Genomic DNA, 22,529 nt, shown 5'->3' with positions numbered 1-22,529 from the left:
ACGCTACCATCAGTATACAAGATATTGATGAATTAATATAATTGATGATTCTTATCAAACTTTAAGTATTAGCCAATTTAAAAACCAGATCATTGTTTTCAATTACATATTTAGATAGTAGAATGTTTTCGTCTACACAATAATTTAATGTTGCTTACCGGACATCAAAAGGAGGCTGAAAAACAAATTATATGCTTTAGATAGTCAAATTATTTCGGAACAATGGATAGGATTATAAATTAATTAAGCAATCAACTATCATTGTTCTTATTTGTGAAAAATATTAATCGATAAATTACGAATTAAGTACAAAGTTATGAATCACTGAACGGAATAACAATGGTATTGTTATAACTATATTATGTCAATGCCTTAGAATAGTACACCAGCTGTTTGCTAGGTTTTGGGGCTATTGCGTGCTATCAAATGTCATGTGTAATATAACCTACATTCAGTAATAGAAGGGTAGAAATTTAGACTAGACGAATAATATTAGACATTGGATAGATAAATATTTTGCTAGTATTCTGCAATGTACCAAGCACTCGGCCTTGAAGAACTCTCAATCAATACGATTATGATTATAAATATTTGTGTTGTCTGTGGTTAAGTGAGGAGCGACGCGCCAGATTTGGAATGGCGGCAATTGAAAATAGAAGCTTGAACTATGCAAACGTCTATTTGATGACTACAATATAAATAATAAAAAAGGAGGTGTCGTGATATCAGGACTTATCAAGAACAAAGTGCTGTCCTTTGTAGAAGTAATCCGTAAAAGACATAAATAAAATATAATCTTAATCCCCATAATCTGAAGTAACGGGCTCTAGCATTCTGGCACAGCTAAACAGCATTGTCAATTGGACCAACTTGTGTTTCAATTGTTTCTAAAACAGTATCTTTGTTGTAATTATCTGTTTGAATGCCGTCTAGTATTACCTGTTTATAAACTTGTTCGCATTGAAGTATTCGAAATTGTTCAATAGCTGTTTCTAATTTATAGTCGCAAAAATGCTAAGCTGATATCTTTCCTAATTGTGTTTCAAAACATTTGAGGTAAATTTTGTTTGTTTTCTTTTGTTATCTAACTGCAAACAAAGACAATGTTTCTAAACTGAATTTTGTTTGTCTCCAGGTGGGCAGCGCGGAATTCATGGCACCCGAAGTGGTGTCTCTGTTCGCGGGCTCAGCAGCGAACCACTACGACAAGCGGTGTGATCTGTGGTCGTTGGGTGTGATCGCTTACATCCTGCTGTGCGGTTATCCGCCATTCCGCGCGGACTGCGGCTCCGACTGCGGCTGGGAGCGCGGCGAGAACTGCCGCGCCTGCCAGGAGCTGCTGTTCACGTCCATCCAGGAGGGCCGCTACTCCTTCCCTGAGGAGGAGTGGGCCGACATCTCCAGCGACGCCAAGGACCTGATCCGGCAGCTGCTGGTGCGCGAGGCCTCTCACCGGCTGAGCGCCGAGCGCGTCCTGACGCACCCGTGGCTGCGCCGCGCCGACCCGCTGGCGCACCACCCGCAGCTGCAGACCTCGCTCAACATCAAGCGCAACATGTCGGCCCGCAACCTGTCCAACTTCGCCGAGTCCGCCATGGCCGTGAACCGCGTTATCCAGCAGCACTTCTCCATGAACTACTCGTACATGGACCGCGCGCCCAGCGCGCTGCGCGGCAGCAAGTCGTGCCAGCCGGGCGCGGGGGCGCGGCGGCGCGGGGGCGCGGTCGGGGGCGCGGGCGGGGGCGCGCTGGGGCTGTCGCCGCCCGCCGAGTCGGAGCTGCTGCGGCGGCGCCTGCTGGCCGCGCCCGCCGACGCGCTGCCCGTGCACTAGACATTCCCGCAGGGACCGCGCCCCGAGCCTGGCCAGATTTATTTGAGCCTTTTAAAGATATATTTTTATGAGTAAACAAACGACTGAGTAGATTTATCGATAGTAGAGTATTCGTGAGTTTATGTTGTGGCGCGGCGCTAGCGCCGCCCCGGACCGGCGACGGTCGATAAAAATCGTATTATACCGAGATAGTTCCGCCGATCTACGTACTTTACGTCTTGTGTCGATTACGGGGATGAAAAAAATGTTTATGTTTTGGATTTATAAAATCCGCGTTTCGAAATTGAGCTTATGTATTCGTGTAATCGCCTTTAGTTTGTGGCCTATCCTTTGCAATAAATAGAAATTATGTAATTTTCGATGGCGTTTTTTGGATACTAGTCTGTTTATGTGATTGTTTTTTTGCATTTTACCAACGATGGAAAACCACATCTCATTAATTAAGATTGAATCAACCTAATATTTATATAAGAGAGTTAAGGGCGATATGTGACATTATTCCGAGAGGTGCAAGTGTATTATAGACGCTTGATCGTTACATAAGCATTGATTATGTTGTTGAGAGTATAATTTGCTTCGTAATGTCCGCGGGGAGTGGAGGGCACTTGAGAGCTGAACTGAATGCAATGTCATGTATGACTCGAGCTGTGTTGGTACATATGTTAAGTGTTGCATGGGGTTCCATGGAGCTGCCATAACTTTGTGATCAGTTTGAATACTTTTATATTGCTGAAAGAATGAAGTGTTGAAATAATGTTAAGAGTAGACCTGCTAGACTGTAACCCTGCGTACAATGTTGATTGGAGAAAGATTCACTTGGCACACTTGTTTGGCTGTTACCCTTTACAATACACAAATTTTATTATATTTTTCAAATGTAAATTATAATTCTATTTCTACTTTTGTGATTCGGTGGCTTTATCCAATCAATCCTAAACTTTACTTACGCAATACTTTGTTAAAAATTTTGTTTTCGACTAAATCATTGATATGAATTTATCATTGAAATACAGATGTTTGAATTTTTATATGGTCTATTTATTTATTGTTGCTTTGTTTTAAAAGCTTTACTGGAAGTTTTAAAGCCTTTCAACAGTACTTACATGAAGAATGTCTTTGAACCAATAATAAAGTACTTAATGAAACCATTTATTTATTTCACCTTCCTATTAGGATACTCCCTTTAAAAAGCATTAAGCACGTACACTTCACAACGATACGATATCAACTTCTGATAACAATATCTATGTTATAACTACTTTAATTTTATGATATTAATTGAATTTATATTTATGATCAAATTAACTATTTGTACACCATCAAGTGGTAGGACATGGAGATCAAAATGTATTTTTTCTGTAACATCTATTGTAACCTATGTTCACAAATAAATAAATTGAATTGAATTGAATTGAATCGAATTCTGGAATATTAGGACACAAAACATTGATATGTTTTTTGATTGATTTGATTGATAAACGGGTTTCATTATATTTTAGTTGACCACTACTAAGATATGCATATTGTGCGTATGCAAAACTGATTTCAATCTTTCTCGAATTGGTGCTGTCAGTATACATTCATGCTGCTCTGAAGGCACTTATATGCACAAGAAAATTATGTGAAGATATGTTTATACAAAGTGTTCATGGCGAAACTTGGACGTATTTTAAATTTATTACTTTTGTCCTATATTTACTTGTAAAACCCATCAAGTTCGAGATGGACTCGCGACATTGAAAGTTCCGCACGATAAGCTAAAGAAAAAGCTGTTGAATTTTCTTAAAAAAAAATACTCCCGCTTTTAGGAATTAAATCCTTGTGTCGCAGGGGGTTTCACAAACATCAAATCACGTTCACAAAGACACCCAGACTCGGTTTATAGTTGATCACAAAAATGCCTATCCCACGAGGGGATCGAACCCGCGACACGTCGCCCTCAGTGGGTTTGGGTGACCTTAACCGCTCGGCTATCCGTGCAGTCAATCGAGGTTTATACGGTTGATATTGATTGATTTTTACATTATCACAGTTCATGAGATGCAGCCTGGTTGCAGACGGACAGGCCGACAACGGAGGGTTAGTAATAAGGTTCTGTTCTTGTTTTTTGTACACGGAACCCAAAAACAAGTTACATTCTTTGAAAAGACACGTACCTACATACTGTACCGTACTTCCCATGCATATGCTAGACTAAACAAATGTCAATTGAGCTATTTTAATTATAACCGGGTTTTAACGCGTATACCTCAAGTTACTTCACCGTTTCTGTATGCCAGAAGCGTGTGTGCTTAATGCAGGTATTACGCAATCCTTTGCATTGGACTGCATAACGCATTAATTATACGTACCACTGTGCATGACACGGGTTAATTTATCGGTTTTGGGTACATCTTACAAATTATTATAGTGTTTATTATATTCCTCATAAAATGTCGAATGTATGACTACAAAGGTAAGAAGAAAGAAAAAGTTAAAAAAAAAACGATGGTTTCGTGGTTTTTTTATAGATTACCAGATGAACCGAAATCTTCACTCTTGCGGCTTCATTTGTGTTTTTTTTAAACCTTACATGACTGAATCCAGACTCATTCAAAAAATCATTTTAATCGGTTCAGCCGTCTAGGAGCATAGGAGGAGAGTTCATATTCTAATATAACCGGAATAGAGAGATTTTCTTATAAATCGTAAGAGAGAAACTAACCGGAACTATTTTGGAATTATATCTAGCAGCGCTACCTTTCGACTTTATATGGATTCTATTGGCTATACTTGTAACACTAGGTTTCAAATAGATGGCGCCAGTCTGCGATTGACTTTTCTTGAAAAAGAAAACTAGTCATTATTATAAGAAACGGTAGCGAAAATATACCTACTAGGTAATTTTAATTAGGATACGTTATGTAGTTAGTAATTTTGTTGACAATGGAGTTAAAATAATTTCTCGATTAGTGTTATTTCAAAATTAGGTATCGACTAAATCAGTTAAACGATTGCTCATCACTAGTTGACATGACATGTCAAAAAATCAATCCAGAGGGCGCTCTAAATTGCTCGGCCACGTAAGTCAGGGTCGTATTTTTCTTCCTTGGATATTTTAATTACATTATTTTACATGCTGTGATAATATGTGAGAATGGTATAACAATACACAAGTGTTTGTGAGAATATTTTTGTCTGTACTTCATCCCGACTGCGGTAAGTCACGGTGTTCAATTGTGCCCTTCCTTCGCCCATCCGTCATCGTTCAAGTGAATTAGCATGTTTTAATTAAATCTTTGTCAATATCAGCACTTTTATCATAATACAAACATTAAACATCTTCCGCTGTACGAAACTCAATGTCTTTGTTAGTACTGTAGGATGTATTTACTAGAACGCAGTTATGTTTCCAGATTGACAAGCCATGTCCAATTTACCACCAAATCCATACAACAACTTCCCTGGGCCGCCGCATCAAGTGAACGCTAATGCGGTGCCGCAAACGTTCAACCATAACCAGCAGTTTGGTCAGGTGCCACTGAGTCAGCTGCCCCCAGGGTATGGAGGACTAAAGCAGGACCCGAACTCGAACAGTCCTGCTCATGGGCCGGCTTCGGCTCCCCAGAACAATGTGCTGCAAAATGTGAACAATTACAGTCAGAGTGCAAGTAGTTCTCCAGCTTTCAACCAGCCTGGAATGACATCACCTCCACAACATGGTCCACATATGTCACCCATGAGGCCCCCAATGTCTGTAGCTCCTAACTCTATTCCAAATCCTTTGCCTCCCCCTCAAAATGTGTCACAGTCATCTGCCAGCCCCAGAGCATTGCCTAAGGCTAATCCTTCTCCGACCCCATACAATCCCAGCTATCATCCTCCTCATCAAATTAATGATAATGCTCCACCTCTTATTCCTTCTAGTCAAATGAGCCAACCTCTTCTGAATGGCCCTTCTGGCCCTCTTCCATCTCAATATGGCCCTCCTTCAAGCCAATATCCTGTTTCATCTAGTGCTTATAGCTCTCCTCCTGGAGGCAAGCCACCAGTGTCTGCCTATGGGCAGGCACCTATTCCAAAACCTACTGGCCCAGCCTCATTACCAACTCAACCTAATGTTCCCTTCTCTAGTGCACCCCTCACTGGACCTCCTAGAAATAGTCCGTTGATTCCTGGACCTCCAGTGAGTGGACCTCCTATTGGAATGCAAAATTTTAGTGGTCCATTAACTGGTCCCCCTAGGCAAGCAGGGGTGAATGGACCAAATGTTAGTGGGCCCCAAGTAAGACCTGATCCTGCTATGGGCCCTAAACCTGCAACTCATCCTCCTGCTCCCATGGGTCTTCCAGGTGGTCCACCTATAGGCCCAGGAAGTCTTCCACCAACACAGGGATTTTCAGGACAATACAAAAATGGACCCTCAGGTCAGCCTATAGGCCCGGCTATTAGAAATATGGGACCAACAAGCACATTCAGTGGGCCCCAAAACCCACCAGTTGGATCACAAATGCCGCCAATGGGTCCACAGAGTTTACCACCTATGGGACCACAGAGTTTACCACCCATGGGACAGCAAAGCTTACCACCTATGGGCCACCAAATGGGACCACCACCAGGACCTATTGTGGCAGCGGGTGGTCCTCCAAAGAGTAACATGCAGAACAGATATCCTCAAATGGCTGCTGCACCTGGCAATTATGTGAATAACCAGCCTCATCAGGCTCCACAAGGAAATATGAAGCAATATCCACAGCAATACAGTGCACAAGGTGTGACTCAGCAAATGGGACAGCTGAGTGTGACGAAGCAAGGATTTGACCAACTGTGGGGTCATCATATGGTGGACCTGCTACAGTGCAAGCATATCCTGCCGGAATATCCAGAGGACCCACCGGAGATTAAACTTTGCCACCAGTTTGCTGATGCATCTAATTGCAGTCCTGAGTAAGTGTCATTTTATTTTTAAATGTAAATGTTTTTAGTCTGCTGACATGAAGTGTCTAGTTACTAATTGATAACCAATTAAATAAAGATTTAAATTAACAAGATCCTTAAATTAATTGAATAAAGCATAGTAACAAATTGTAACATTCATCCAGTTTCATGAAGAAAATTGGTTTAATTTATAAACAGTGAAATTATTACTTTTTAATGTTTTTTTTTATTGTGCATGAAACTTATTTTACAATCTATAACTATGAGTCATTACACCAATCTTTCTGTAAAACTATTCAGTGATATATTCCAATCAAAGTGTTATAAACAGAATAGTTTCATTTGTTAATTTTGTATTGATAACAGATGGCTTGGCACAATCAACTCTTGAGTTTATTTGTTTACTACAATGGATTGTCTTTGATAAATTGTCTTTTTGTGTATAATGTATAAAAGCAAAAAAACTTCCAGCATTATTTTCTAACCGGTTCAATAAGCAGTATAATTAAATTCGCTATTAATTAAATATGTTATAGAATGCCAATCTTGTGTAGTAGATAGCTATGGCCTGACTCAATTACTCTTATATATGAAGGGCTTTAATAATATATTCTTATTATTTCTTATATTTTATAAAGCAATGTGAACTGACTGTTATCATTCCTACCAGTACAACTTCATTGTATTGTCATATATTCATATTTCTTTATTGATTTCTCCATTGTTTATTATTACCTAGCATGACCATACATTCTTTTTTATTCTTTTGTTTTATTCGTAACTCCATTCAGCCTTACTTGACACATAAAGAAGGATGTTATCAGGAGACTGAGATAAAATAATGTGTGCTATGGTAGTGTTGCATAAACTGTGATATGATTAGAATCAGTTTGTTTGGAAGGTCATAGTCACTCATATTGAAACTAGATTTCATTGTGTAATTTTTTAGCCTATTTAAAATTAAATTTCCCAATTTTGCATCAACCATATTTTTTTAATTTAAATTAAAGTTCAAATTAACATTTTCTCACTCTTCAAAATTTAATTATAATATTATTTATCATTTCATGTACCTCTTTTTTTCATATACTCTTTGTTTTTGCACTTCATGGGACAAGTTAGATGACCTTCAGATTCACACTAGTGTGTACATTGACCTTGTTCTTATTTTGTCTCAGGACGCAATTTTAAATGAAAATGCTTACTAAATTTTAAATTTACCAAAGGGGAAATGATTGCGGGTAGTCATAATTAGGTTTATTCAAAGATTTTTCATGGTATATTACAATTTAACCATGAAATATAAAAAACCGAAGTTAATAAAAATATTTTTCATAACACTTGAAATTGATTTTGACACACTCAATTATTAAGAGAGTAAAGCTTATTAAGACACTTTCCAGCTCATGTAGTTTAACTCTGCTTCTGTCTTGTAGTATGTAGTACTGCCAAACTAAATTACTCATTAGGCTACAAAGTAGTATGGACGACAATATTACACTGTCATATGAAGGTGTTGTCATGACAGCACCCTGATAAGCTTTTCTAATTGCTCTGTTTGTGGATAAGAAATAGTTGAATCCCGACAAACAATTTGAGGCAGACCTACATATAACCTATTATAACAGTATCTTTAGAAGTACCATCAAGTACTACAAGTGCTAAATCGTTACCTATCATTGCAGGATCTTCAGAAGTACTATCAACCGTATCCCGGAGACGAACAGCTTGCTGCAGAAGTCGAGGCTCCCACTCGGTATACTCATTCATCCATTCAAAGATCTCAATGTGAGTGTAAGTTTTTTTGAACACTAATCATCTTATGGAAGTAGCTGTCAACCGTTTTGTTTGGTATTTATTATTTTATTACAATTTTTTTAGTGCTGACTTTAATAATTATTTTGCTATTCTCTTTATTTGGATGAGGTTTAACGCTATTTATTCAATACAACGACATCCAACTTTCACGTTTATAACATATAAACGTGAAAGATTGTATGGATCAATGAATGTTTTTTACTCTTTCACGCAAAAACAACTGAACGCATTTGGATAAAATTTCGTTGACGGATAGTTTATAACCTGGATCACCACTTTATGTTTCCGTTGGATCATTTTAGATTACTAGCGGGCGGTGCCGCTAGCAACACCTAGTATAAATATAATTGAATAGTTTATGGTCATAACAAAATTAAAGAATTTTTATGCCTTTTTAAGATATCTCCCTAATGAAAACAAAAAACATAATAACAACAACTAAGAAAAAAGGAATAGGAATGTTTCTTTGTTATGTCAAATGAATATATTTTGAAGGTCATCCAGATATTGACGCAGTGATAAGTGTACTAAATAGTTTGTCTGTACTTTGATCTCGTGATGACGTAGCATTTAACGAAATATTAAACTAGTCATGATGATGTTTATCTATCTCATCTACATATAAGTATAATGACATAATGGTGTTCAAAGTTTGATCTGTTGAAATTATATATTTTTAAAATTGTGTCTTTGGCTAGAAATGGGTAATTAAACAAATATTAGAACTTTAAACCCACATCAGGATTTTATTGCATGTATTTATTTTGATTTATGCAGTGGTACTCATAGTTGATTCAATTTAAAGAGTAATTTTCTGAATAAGTTTATACATATTTAGTTTTTTTTTCAGTATTATGCTTATTTGCTTTATTAACAAACTCTTTTTGGTTTAATAGTTACATACATTAGTTTAACCCAAATCTTCTATTAATGTAAAAGGTCGTCTATCCTTGGCCCGTTTCACAACGTAACATTGAACATTGAACAAATTATCGATCGTTTTATAAATTTATAATGATTTTTAAGGTAATAATTACAGTACAAGTGTCAGTCAGTGAAATTCTTAAATTAGTGTCATATTTGTATCATCTCAACATCGCTCTTTACAATAATACTATAAAAGCGAAACTTTGCGCATGTAATGATCGTCGAGCACTCAGACGCCTGAACTAATTTTGATAGTATTTGTTTTTTATCGCGGTACCTGTCACCCTGGATTAATGCTTTTAATTTTACCTGCTGGGTGAAGAACATGATTTAAACTCGACCTAGTTACAATACAATAAATTCATAATTAACGGCATAGAGATACTTATCATTTCATCTGGTTTAGAATTAACACCTTTTTACGCTCGATACAGTATAAAATAGTAATTAATAAAGATTAATTCATAAAGAAAGTCTTCTTCCTAGTATTTGATAGAAGTATTATAAGCTAAATAAACGTGTTTGTTGTAGTTTTGTTATTAACCATGACTAATGTTTGTTTATGTAATCCCATTCAAACCGGTTACATAATTGCATTCTAGAAAGACTATTGTAGTTACATAAATAAACTAAGCCATGTTATGTAAATAAAAATTATTCACAGTATTTGTGTCATGACAATTATGAACTTTTTTTGAACATGCTGTATTTTTTTTTCGGATTTTTTCGTTTGACCAGGCGAAAAGTTGTCAGCATTGTCAAGCACAACGGACAGACAGTTAATAAAATAATTGAATACATTGTATTGACATTGAGAACTGATAACTGATAACGTTCTAATAATTGATAACTTTCTTCATATTACCTTTTTAATGTCTTCTTAGTAAACGACTTACGAAACAATAAACATATCGTGAAGCGGTTTAAGTACAATTGTATAAAAAATGGTCGTTTGTTGAACGACATTTTTTGACGATTGACGCCCATTTCTTCCTATCATTATCACACTTAAAAAATTAAAAGTTCTTACTATAAAATCACGACTCTCATCTACTTTTATAGTATAGTGATTAACAGGGTTCATTTTTATTACCCATACTTTTAAGTCCTTTATCCGTAACGAAAAGCAATAAGTATTGACATGACTATAAATTCAATTAAAAAAAGTTACGAATGCAGGACAGCACAGTGGTTGAGGTCACCACGCCAATCCCACTGTACGTGACGTGTCGCGGGTTTGATCTCCGGGTGGGACCAGCGTTTGTGCGATCCACGAAGGCTTGTCCCGAGTCTGAGTGCTCTTGACTTGAATATTTGTAAAATCCTCCGCTAGACAAGGATCAAATTTCTTAGCGCGGGATACATTTTTTTTTAATGTAACGTAGTGTATTGAAAATTCCTTTTAATGTTAAAAAAGCTTGAAATTTATTTAATGTACAACGAAAATATATAGCTAATATTTTAAGTAACTAGTATAAAAGTATCGATTGTACATATTTCAGAATTTGCCAGTGATCCAGTGCGCGACTATCGTGCGGTGTCGCGCGTGTCGCACGTACATCAACCCGTTTGTTTACTTCGTGGACGCCAAGCGGTGGAAGTGTAATCTGTGCTACAGGGTCAATGACCGTGAGTATTGTGTATAAGCATTGATATTGATACTATGTATTGCATGTGGATTTTTGTTATATGTATTAAGTGTAAGTATGGTATTTGAACCATTTTGTGGAGTGACCATGAATATAATGTAGCTATTTAAATATTGTCGAATGTAAAATGACTAAGTAGATGCTAGATCTGTGAGTGTTTACCAATTAATGGTAATTTATCATTTTCGTTTCATTTTCGTGATGGATATAATGACGTAGTTAGTGAAATTAACATCTTGCTTTCCCGAAGTCTTTATACTTCGGAAAAGCAATATTCTATGTCCTATGTTCTATGTCCTGAAGAAAATAGGCAGAATCAACCATTTCTTTTTTTTTGTCACTGGCTTATCGAATTTGCGCCTGTACTTCATTGATTGAGATACTTTTAAAAGATAAACAATGCTGGTGTGATTTTTATACAAACATGTTTAAAAAAATAAACAACCGATATATTTCAGAGGTATGTCTGATTTGGTTATCTTGATTGTTGTGTTCAAAAATACACACCAAGATTGTTTACTGATTGTTTTAAACTGATGATTGATATTATTCTGATATTCCTTCTTACAACTACCAATCGTCAGCTCAATAGCAGTGGCCTAGACCTATGCCTTTAATTCAACCAGATTGATTTAGGGTTTAAAGTCGAAACGCAAAATAGCGACATTTGATTTATGTGAGGAAATTTCCAACACGATTCTAGCACTTATTCCATACAGCCGTCAAATGACATTAACTATTTATTGGTAGCCTCCATAATGCCTTATCTTTATGGGTATTCATTGACAAGCTCATGTTATTAGTTGTAAAAGATATCCTTGTGACGCAAATGCAGGTGATTTAGTTTGAGTATTGGCACGACCATGCATAGCTTATGCATGTCTTTATCGCAGTTTTCATGGTTATGAATAAAAAATTCTGGCGAATTGAACTGTTAAATTAAAAAAAGTAAAATTCGGACAAATTGAGCAACACCGTAAAAAATGAAAATGATTCGCAATTTCTTTGTTTCGAAAATATTTTTGTATGAAATTTACTTTTTTATCTCTGGCAACACCTCTTTGCACGAACCACTCTATTTCTCTAATACCAGACAGATTTGGTATCAAACGAACTATGCCTGTGTACTATGTGAGATAATATCCACTACAGTAATATTAAAGTAGTCTCTTTGAGTTCACAATAGGATCACAATGGCTCGTTTTCAACAGGCCTTGCTTTTAATAAAATGAAATCTTATTTTACTTCACAGTACAGGTATAAAAAGCACAGCTTTTTTACGCAAAATCAAACAAGTATTTTATATCGCTACTCCAGATCCATAGTAAAGATTGCCAAACTTTTACTTGACCCACTGACCTCCTAGCAACAAAAGTTATTTATCATACGTTTTTCTAGTTCACTTTGATCTTGAATAGTTAACAAATTTAGCTTGTCACGTCATGGCTACAGTACAGTAAGAAAAAATAGTTTTTGGATTTAATATAAAATAGATCATTTCAATCAAAAACAATATTATGCTATAACCGGTAGTAATTAAAATGTGTTCGATAAAATTGAAACAAAACGAGCTGTTAGTTATGAGGTCACAGATCAAAACGTGTAATCTTAGGTTATAAGTAAATATTATAATCATTAGTTAAACTGGCACGTACACGTTATCACTTCTCATTAGTGAGACGTCATACTCGTTAACAGATGACGGCGCCTGGCAGCATGTTACAAAAAAAATATTGATGTTAGGTTTTTGATTTTGATAGGTTTGCACATTCGTTACTAGGCTGGCTGGTGTAAAAGTTATTGCATTTTTAGTTTGTTGCGTTCCAATGTTACACGCGAACTTGATTATGATTTTCTACCATATATTGTTATTATACCAACATTGACAAACAAAAGATTTGTATGCATTCGATCAGCCTTCACAACTACTCTATTTCCGTCCACAGTGCCAGAAGAATTCCAGTACGACCCAGTAAGCAAGTCCTACGGCGACCCGTCCCGTCGTCCGGAGATCAAGTCGGCTACGATCGAGTTCATAGCCCCCGGCGAGTACATGCTGAGGCCGCCGCAGCCAGCCGTCTACCTGTTCCTCTTCGATGTGTCCCAGCTGGCGAGGGAGTCTGGCTATCTGCAGGTACTATCATAATTTTGAAGATTGAAGTATTAGGAGTGCGTTTGTACTCTGAAAGGAAAAAAGGTACCTTAAAGAGTCACGTAGCTCGAGTCAGCCTGCAATTAAAACCTTTTTCAATTAGAATGGTGGTGTCAATTGTATTTTATCGATATAAGCCAAATTATTCGTCTCATATAGATGTCCAAAATGTATGTGTGTCCCATAAGATCCGTAGTGCAATTATAAATGGTGAAAATATATTTGAAATCAGCTATTTTTTTAAGTCAAGTCTTTTATGATGATGGTATAGTTTTTAATGTCAAGTCATCATGAAGATAATATCGTTCAAACTGTCTACTTAATAGCTTATAATGACTACATTTGCTGCTTTTAAGATACATAGTATGTTACTTACGATTAACGCGATTATTCAGAAATATTGATAAAATTATTTATTTATTATGTTTCGGTTTTAAGTCTTATCGGATTAAGTTTTAATCACTCTTTTGTTAAATTACGGTAGACTAGAGACTGTAGAAAGTACCTAATATGATTGATGGATTGTTTTTAAATCATATTTGCCAATTAAAAGACAATTATGCAGGTTAAGCCATTGTTACTGTTATGATATCTCTTTTCGTCCACACGTTAACTTCATAAGGAGACCCGATTCGGGATCCGAAATATAAACTTATGTAAATAATATGGACATAATAGACTGCACGGTTAATTTGGATATCGTTAAGTATACATGAGCGCTGCTTTTGCAAGATAGCACTTTCATTTCAAGTGTAATAAGAACGTGAACTCCCTAGTTAGCCTTTTACCACTTCCGTGGATTTACAAGCCTCCGGCCAAAGAAGAAACCTACCGCAATTATACCTTTTGGTCGATTTATGAGAGTTCTTGAGCTCTAAATGTAGTAAGCTTAACAGAGACGTCATTGGTTAGTATTAGGTTATTTAATATGCAGGTACTCTCTTCCTCAGGATAGAAAATACGACTAATATTTTTCATCTCAAATTCATATAATATCTTTTTTATTATTCTCCAGGTGGCTTGCGACACTCTGATAGCGAACTTGGACTCTCTACCGGGTGACGCTCGAACACAGATCGGATTCATCTGCTACGATGCGCATGTACACTACTATCTTATGGGAGAGGGGCTCACTAGGCCCAAGGAGATGACTGTGCTCGATATTGATGGTGAGTGTACGCTATTTTAAGTCTTCTGTAGGTAGCATAAGGTTTTGTTTGGCTTGTTAAGTGATAGGTGGCAAGTACAACGTAATTTAAGTTTTCATTTAACTGGCTACTTTTTTTGTGTATCAATTTGTATTATTAATTGATTATGGTTTTTCTGGTCTGTTCAATATTATTAAGGAATAGAAGATTATGTAAAAACATGTTATTTAATTTTAGTTGGCTGTTTTATCTATTGAAATTTTCATAATAGTGACATTTGTTACATGTTTTATTATATCGACATGAGTTGGTCATAACTGTAGGTACATAAGGATATACTTTAATTTCGGAGCATTGTGGGTCTTGTCGGGCAAAACAAAAATAAGTTGGAGGAGGGATTTTGATTTCTTCATAAGTTAAAATGAGTAGTTTAACAAGTCTGTGTGTTCACAGACGTGTTCCTGCCGTCCCCCGAGTCGCTGCTGGTGAACCTGAGCGAGCGGCGCGGCCTGGTGCGCGAGCTGCTGGGCGTGCTGCCGGCGCGCTACGCGGCCGCCGCCGCCGCCGCGCCCAGCTGCGCGCTCGGCGCCGCGCTGCAGGCCGCTTACAAGCTCATGGTGAGCGGGGACCTATACAATGCAATCAAATAGGTTATTCTGCAAACAGGATAGATGTCGTCAATTTAACATGTCATTTTTTTAAGCTAATTGGAGTCGATAGGATTACTAGGAACATGTCCTGTGCAAGAAGATTAGAGGAATTCAACAATGAAGTCATATGAATTATGTAGATTCTGTACATGAAAATGAACAGTTTTCTTCAAAAAATACTGGTTATCAAATGTCAAAATTAACATCAATGAATGGAATGTATTCAGTGAAAATTGTTGGCTTGTAGTATAACCGAAATCTGTTAATTTGTTGTTGGAGTCAATTAACTTAGCCCTGAACATAAAGATCCAGTTCCACTGACAAATACATATAACTGACACCTGAAGACTGAATATATCTGTTGAAAAATTCAATTTCGATATCAATCTTGATAAAATTGTATTGAAATGTTTGGTATTATTTCAGGCACCGACTGGAGGTCGCATCACAGTATTCCAGACGTGTTTACCAAACGTTGGACCTGGAGCATTACAACCTAGGTAAATAATATTGTTTTATTTTATCTACAAATAAACGCTGTTAGTTAAAAATAAAAATACGAACTAATTTTATTAAAGGAAGCAGCGTATCATCCTTTCATTTTTTGTTATCCAGGATCTACAACAAAATAAAAAAAAAAACAATATTAAGTAGTAAATGGAAAGACATGGGAAATTTTTTACTTCCCTCTATTGCAAATGGCAAAAAAATATTTTTTCAATAGTACTTCAGCTCAAATATGTTTATCTTTCAGAGAGGATCCGAACGCGCGGTCATCCAAAGACGTGGCTCACCTAAACCCGGCGACGGACTTCTACAAGCGTTTGGCGTTGGACTGCAGTGGAGCGCAGATATCTGTCGACCTGTTCCTACTCAACTCGCAGTATGCTGATCTCGCTACGCTTAGTACGTATCAGGATTATTTATAGTTGTATGGAAAACATACATTGTTCATAAGGTCGTAAAAAATAGTTGTATAGTCGTTTTTTGTTGACTTTGTTCTTGAAGTTTAATATGTATAACATTTATACAATGTATTTAGATTTAGTTTATATTTTAAGTACTGCTCTTGTCCATAAAGATTAGACAAAATAATTTTCAACGATCTGGATAACTCACGTGGTTGTCTCGCAATTTTACACTTTAGTTTCTGTTCCTGTGAAATTACTCTCTTAAACATATGTTACTTATTGATTATACAGGTTGACCAATTTTGTTACAATTTTCAGATAATTGTAACGACCTAGAAGACTATCTGTTTTTGATTGGACATTAATTTCTCTAACACTATGTGTGTATAGTTATGGTGTGCAAGAAGTTTAGTTTTCCCCCCCCGCAGGTGGCATGAGTAAGTTCAGTGCGGGCACGGTGTACCACGTGCCGCTGTTCCGCGCGAGCCGCGGCTGGCAGGCGGCCACGCTGGCGCGGCAGCTGGCGCGGTACCTCACGCGCAAGATCGGCTTCGAGGCCGTCATGCGGGTGCGCTGCACCAGGTAACCAGCTCCAGCATACACTCATACGTCATAAGTTTTAAGTGAAAAGCTGTAGTAATAGTTATTCGCCTTATCTCGTGTAGTAACTCTCGTGAGTGACAAGATTATTAATTAAATAAGTCACGGGTTACTCACGGGTTTTTATCGGGTAAGCTCGACTAGTTTTGGACCAAAGCGGGAGTCCTTAATCATGACCTGACGCGGCTGCAAGCTGGTGAGCTGACGCGGTTGCGAAGTCACCAGTCGTACTAAATAAATAGGCGACAGTAAACCGCTTTTAAATAAACAATTTTCTTGTCTTATGCTTTTATAGTTTGTTAGTCTTTTGCTGATGCAATATAATTCATGATTGAAGAAATCAAAGTATATATTTTATGTTTTCTTCTGCTTAAGTAACCCTCTATGTTAAATATTACATAAGTCACTCACATGCACAAAAATATTAAATTGTACCTTGCAATCTTAATATAATTACGACAAGATTGACCCTCCTTATGGTTGATATACTGAATAACAAGCTCAATCACTTAAACTCTAGATAGAAAATACCATTATATTTGATAAAAAAGTTAATTTTATCAGCCTGTATCTTTAAGAAATACTATTTAATGTATATATGTTACACCAGGGGTATAACAATCCACACGTTCCACGGTAACTTCTTCGTGCGGTCGACGGACCTGCTGTCGTTGCCCAACGTGTCGCCCGACGCGGGCTTCGGCATGCAGCTCTCCATAGAGGAGTCGCTCTCCGACCTGCAGCAGGTCTGCTTCCAGGCGGCGCTACTCTATACTAGCAGTAAAGGTTAGTGGATAACAAGAAAAATCAAAAATCAAGTCATTTATTCAAATTAGGCCACTAAGTAGCACCTTTTGAAGGTAATTAGACAGCACCCAGTTTCGCCCTCCCTTCACCGCTTCCTATGATTTGTTTCTATTGAAGCAGATGAAGTCTGCGTTCAGTAGGCTTCGTTCTGATTCGATTTCTGTTTTAATCGAATTGAGATGGATTTGGTACTGGCCCGACACTAGCGCTAATTCCTGCAGCGGTACAAGTTGGAACTACGTTCGACTCATAGCTAATGGTCGTGTAACATTAAATCGCTAATAAATCCTGCTTTGGTTCTATATTAGTGTTTTGGACATGTTATTTCTGTTATGGTTTAATTGCAAAACTTTCATTCGCACAAGTCCACAACATTCACGCAATGTTTTGCATAATAATAATGTATAATATATACTGTTGACCTAACAGTCAGATGATGGAGAGGTATTTGCCAGGTATTGAGATAGAAATCTCAATAAGTTCCTGGTCTGTAACGCAACTTTGCAATTATACCATATTTTTGTTTTTCAGGTGAAAGAAGGATACGTGTCCACACGCTCGCGTTACCCACAGCTAGTAATTTGACGGACGTGCTACATTCCGCTGACCAACAATGTATTATAGGATTACTTAGTAAAATGGGTAAGTTGATTTCATTTGGTTCTACTAGAAATTAACTAACTATAAATTGCGCATTAAATACTTAAGGTTTATTTCGTCAAGTGGCTTTCTATTATACAACCTGCGACACAAAGAACGTGACTTTGTATTCTTAAAAATATTTTATAAGTTATTCAGAGTAGATCGAGACATAACCCTTTACAATGCCACTAACGTAGAAACTTGATCGCTTTCCACTATTAGTACCTATATATAAACCTATATAAAACGTGTTTCTCGGTAGCGGTGGACCGCTGCATGTCCGCGTCGATGGGCGAGGCGCGCGAGGCGGTGATGAACGTGGCGGTGGACGCGCTGTCGGCCTTCCGCCTGTCGCAGAACCTGCCGCCCGGCGCCATGAGCTCCTCCCTACACGCGCCCATGTCGCTGCGCCTGCTGCCGCTCTACCTGCTCGCCTTACTCAAGAAGGTACACATTACTACAAACCCTTTTTTAGACTAAGGTTCCTGTTTTAAGGGCGTAACAACATTCTGGTAAAGAGCTTTTCTACGAGTGATTATGTCATTTTTGGAGATGTTAGTAGGCTCTCTGTACAAAGCCATGATGTTTTCAGTCGTTGCTTGATACGCAAGTATATGTGGCAAACATCGAGTGCAAAAATGCAAATACCTGACCTCCTTAAGTTAAAATGGCGGTTAATAGGACAAGAAAAAAATTATGCCACCCAGGTGTAGATTAAAAACCCGCATTGTTGCTGTAAGAAAACCAAATTTACGTATTCTGTATATGGTTTAAATGTTTGCGATGTCCGTCGTGATTTACTGATGTAATGGTAAAGCACAGCTTTTGTCGATATTTACGTGTTCGTGTGTGCTGCCACAGAAAGCGTTCCGCACGGGCACGTCGACGCGGCTGGACGACCGCGTGGCCGACATGTGCGCGCTGAAGGTGAGCCCGCTGGCGCAGCTGCTGCGCGCCGCCTACCCCGACCTGTACCCGCTGCACGCGCTGCGGGACCACGCGCCCGACGCGCCCGGCCCGCCCGGCCTGCTGCCCGACCACGACGACGAGCCCGCCGACGCGCCCGACCCGCCCCGTCTGCAGCTCACCGCGGAGAGGTACCGACTCCCACTATAAGCTAATTAGTGCGTTGCATAACCACGTTGTTGTCCGTCACTTGAGCCGTTACATGTGTCGTTTCTATAGGTCGAAAGGCGCAAGGCATGTTAACTGTGACAAAAGGTGGATGGGTGTTGAAGATATACAGATGTGGCATTCGGTGCTTTGATCGATTGCGACGTATTTAGAACTAAAAGCTGGATAGAAAGCTCGCGGATCGTTTGGGGATCCGAATGCGTCGCCTGTAGTATCATCGCACCACACCGCTCTGTACCGCCGCCGGCTGTGTACGGACTCACGGGTCCGCACGCACGCACGCTGTCGCCACCTCGTCATCATGCGCCGGAGCACTGCGGCCCCGCCTGGCTCTCGCCGAGACCCGCGCGGAGGGATGCCTTACATGCGGCATGCGGTGCCACTAGGTGTCGTGTGCTGGTGCTACTTACCAACCACGACGGCTATCGCTGATCCAATGTTTATCTCTAATAAAATTTTCGTGTTCACAGAATAAACATAAACGGCGCTTATCTGCTGGACGACGGCGAGAGCATGATAATGTACGTGTGTCAGGGCGTGAGCCCGGCCTTCCTGTCGGAGACGTTCGGCGTGACGGCGCACAGCCAGCTGGCGGACGAGATGCGCGCGCTGCCGCGCCTGCCCACGCCCGGCAGCGCGCTGCTGCACGCCTTCATCGACAAGCTCAACGACGATCGCCCCTACGCCGCCGACATGCTTATACTCAAGTAAGTCACACTGTACCCCTTATACTTTTTTTTATTAGGCTAGGGTATCCTCGTGGACACCCACCTCCTCGGGGAAGGAAGCGGGTACTGTCAGACTCTTACACTGGACTAAGCCTGAACCGCCGCACAGCGTCCCCGTATTTAGTAGGCGCGGCAATGCATGGCATTTCAACACCGACTGTGGGGCACCGCCGGCTAATAGATGCCAACGGCTTCTTTCGTCTCGGAGGCCGACGTGAGAGCGTCGGCCTCTCCACCCGGTACTAGAACCACATGCACTGAACAAAATGTGGCCCCCCGTCGGGGAGATGCGCGCCTTGTACTTCATGTGCAAAGACAAAGCCACAAATAGTCCACGATAGTCCACGTTCAGAAGCCCATCTACAAAAATTACAATGTCAATGCCCTTTTTATTTTGCTGACTGATTCTTTTGTTCCACAGAGACAACTCACCGTCGCGGACATTATTCACGGAGCGTCTAATCGAGGACCGAGTGGAGTCCGCATTCTCTTACTTCGAGTTCTTACAACACGTGAAAAACCAAGTGAAATGAGTTTGGGATGAAATGCGATTGACTTTTAGACGGGACAAGCCGTCCATAGTGGCCGGACGCGGGACACGGTGTGTTAGCTAATGAAGTGCTTTGTGCCGGCTTGCCGGACTAGATGGTACGACACTGCCCTAATACTATAAGAATTTAGCACTTCTGGTTTTCGAGTTTTGAAAACCGGTGGTAGTGGTAAAGTTACGAATTTCCATAGCATCCCCACTCGATTATATTATTTATTGTTCTAGTGTACAGCGTTAGTGCATATTTAGAGTTCGTTTACTACATATAACATCACACTTAGTCCGAGAGTTGAGCTCAAAATAGGTGTTATTTGTATGTGATGTGGACTCGAGTATACAGTGATACCCCTAACATACAACTATTTATTATTTATTCATCCAAAATTATAAATGTCCAAATGATCGTTAGCGTAGTTAGTGACGTGCAAACAGAACAGCTCTCTGATCAATATAAAACAATAACATTAGAAGAGTATTACTACGAGGCTATAAATTATATTTTCATTGTAAAATAAATAATATATAACTGATAAATTATTTACAAAATTAGTTAGTAACACATAAACGAAATAATTGCTTCCATCATTTAAAATTGTAAGGAGGTTAGTGATTAGTTTGATGAAAATAGAGGTCGCATTTAAATTATATATAGTTGTAAAGAATATTCTACCGTGTTATTGGCCAATATCTACTAGAGTACAGGGCAGGGTTAGCCGGTTCTGTGAAGTTTTATTTAAGTTGTATTCTGCAATAGAGGACCGCAATAAGTATGAATACACGTACGGCGACAATATCGAATGTAAACGGTGATATAAACTCGAGCCAGAAGCGCTATTTAATGTAAATGTAAAAAATATGTAGTGTCGTTGATTTGTGAAAATATTGTAAAGTTCCAGTGAAGGCGTGTGATCCGTTTATAGCTTACTTTATCATTGTATGTTATCGAATGTTACGTTTATACAATAATAACAGATACTGTGACAATTAAGTATTTTACTGAACATTATTGATGTATGACAAGAACCCTGTTACGCCAGTTCCAAGATATTTATAAAATATATTTTTATTTCTTGGATTCATAGATTTTTATTTGTTCTTTGCCTTTAAGGTGGGGTTTTATCGGATTGTTATTATATAATTGAGGATACGGTGTTTGTAATGAATTAAATAAAGCAATAACATTCTATACGTTTCGTGACGCGGAAGTGAAGCTCGGTGAAATGATAATAAACTAGTTGTCATTCAAGAACTTTATGAAATTATATGTCTAAGGCTTTATTTGTATGCGTGGTGTGTTTGTGTGCACAATCGCAAACGGAACAAGGCACACGAGGTGTACAAAAATGGTTTTTAATGTTATGAAAATTATATATAAAATGTATTGACTCCAAAGCAATTTGTTCGTATGCTTTGTTCCGTGTTTGCTTGGATGACTGTAAGACCGTTACCCATGTGTTGTGTACAAATGTTTGGTATGTTTTTTTTACGTATTCCTAGGGCGTGGCGTAATCGGTGCACTGACGGCGAATAAATGTATTACCCCGTTGATGCGAGAACATATTTTTTTATTGTTAATTCCATGTTAGTTGTATGTAGTTATCTTAAAACTTGTATCTATTAATCATAATTCGATATTATTTCACCATTGTAAATTAAATAAAATTATTTATGAAATTGTAGGTAGTGTCTTTTTTATAATGGAATGTGATTGGCTAAATGGCTTCTTTTTCTTGTCAGTATTTTTATCTTATATCTTGATTTCTTCAAAATTATTGCCTTATCAAGGCAAATGGTACGCACAATAAAAGTTTTCTAAATTTATTTCAGGACAGGTTTTATACTGCAAATGATTAAAAATCCGAGTCCCTATTACTACTTGATGTCAGTAACTAATGAACTTTAAACGACCAGCCCTCCTGAATAATAGACTCCTGTGTATTAGACAGTTTATAACAACATTATCTCACTATAAACTGCGACAGTACGAATACACCCTCAAATATGCGATACTATCTTTACATAGGAAGAATGTATTTGAAAGAAGGTGAAAGCTGATTCTGTTGTA

The 22,529-nt window shown here is 38.4% G+C and overlaps 2 protein-coding genes across 3 annotated transcripts in view; both read left to right on the top strand.

Moving 5' to 3' along the window:
• LOC113495240 (MAP kinase-interacting serine/threonine-protein kinase 1-like) overlaps positions 1-2,976 on the top strand; it is a 54,225-nt gene extending 51,249 nt beyond the window's left edge. For both annotated transcript variants that reach the window (XM_026873870.1, XM_026873871.1), the window contains one exon: positions 1,136-2,976. In XM_026873870.1, the coding sequence (XP_026729671.1) occupies positions 1,136-1,831 (696 nt within the window). In that variant the 3' untranslated portion in view covers positions 1,832-2,976. The remainder of the gene's footprint in view (positions 1-1,135) is intronic.
• Positions 2,977-4,797: 1,821 nt separating this feature from the next.
• LOC113495237 (protein transport protein Sec24A-like) lies at positions 4,798-22,143 on the top strand. Its single transcript, XM_026873862.1, has 16 exons — positions 4,798-5,029; positions 5,227-6,757; positions 8,434-8,536; positions 10,996-11,122; positions 13,089-13,276; positions 14,310-14,463; positions 14,896-15,059; positions 15,519-15,592; positions 15,847-15,998; positions 16,432-16,585; positions 17,214-17,389; positions 17,942-18,052; positions 18,315-18,499; positions 18,914-19,149; positions 19,657-19,893; positions 20,336-22,143. Exons 2-16 carry the CDS (start codon positions 5,238-5,240, stop codon positions 20,445-20,447), a joined length of 3,693 nt encoding a protein of 1,230 aa, XP_026729663.1. The 5' UTR covers positions 4,798-5,029; positions 5,227-5,237; the 3' UTR covers positions 20,448-22,143.
• Positions 22,144-22,529: the final 386 nt, after the last annotated feature.

This window comes from Trichoplusia ni, chromosome 6, assembly GCF_003590095.1.
Source record: "Trichoplusia ni isolate ovarian cell line Hi5 chromosome 6, tn1, whole genome shotgun sequence".
Lineage (NCBI taxonomy): Eukaryota > Metazoa > Arthropoda > Insecta > Lepidoptera > Noctuidae > Trichoplusia > Trichoplusia ni.
This window is presented reverse-complemented; position numbering and strand designations above follow the sequence as displayed.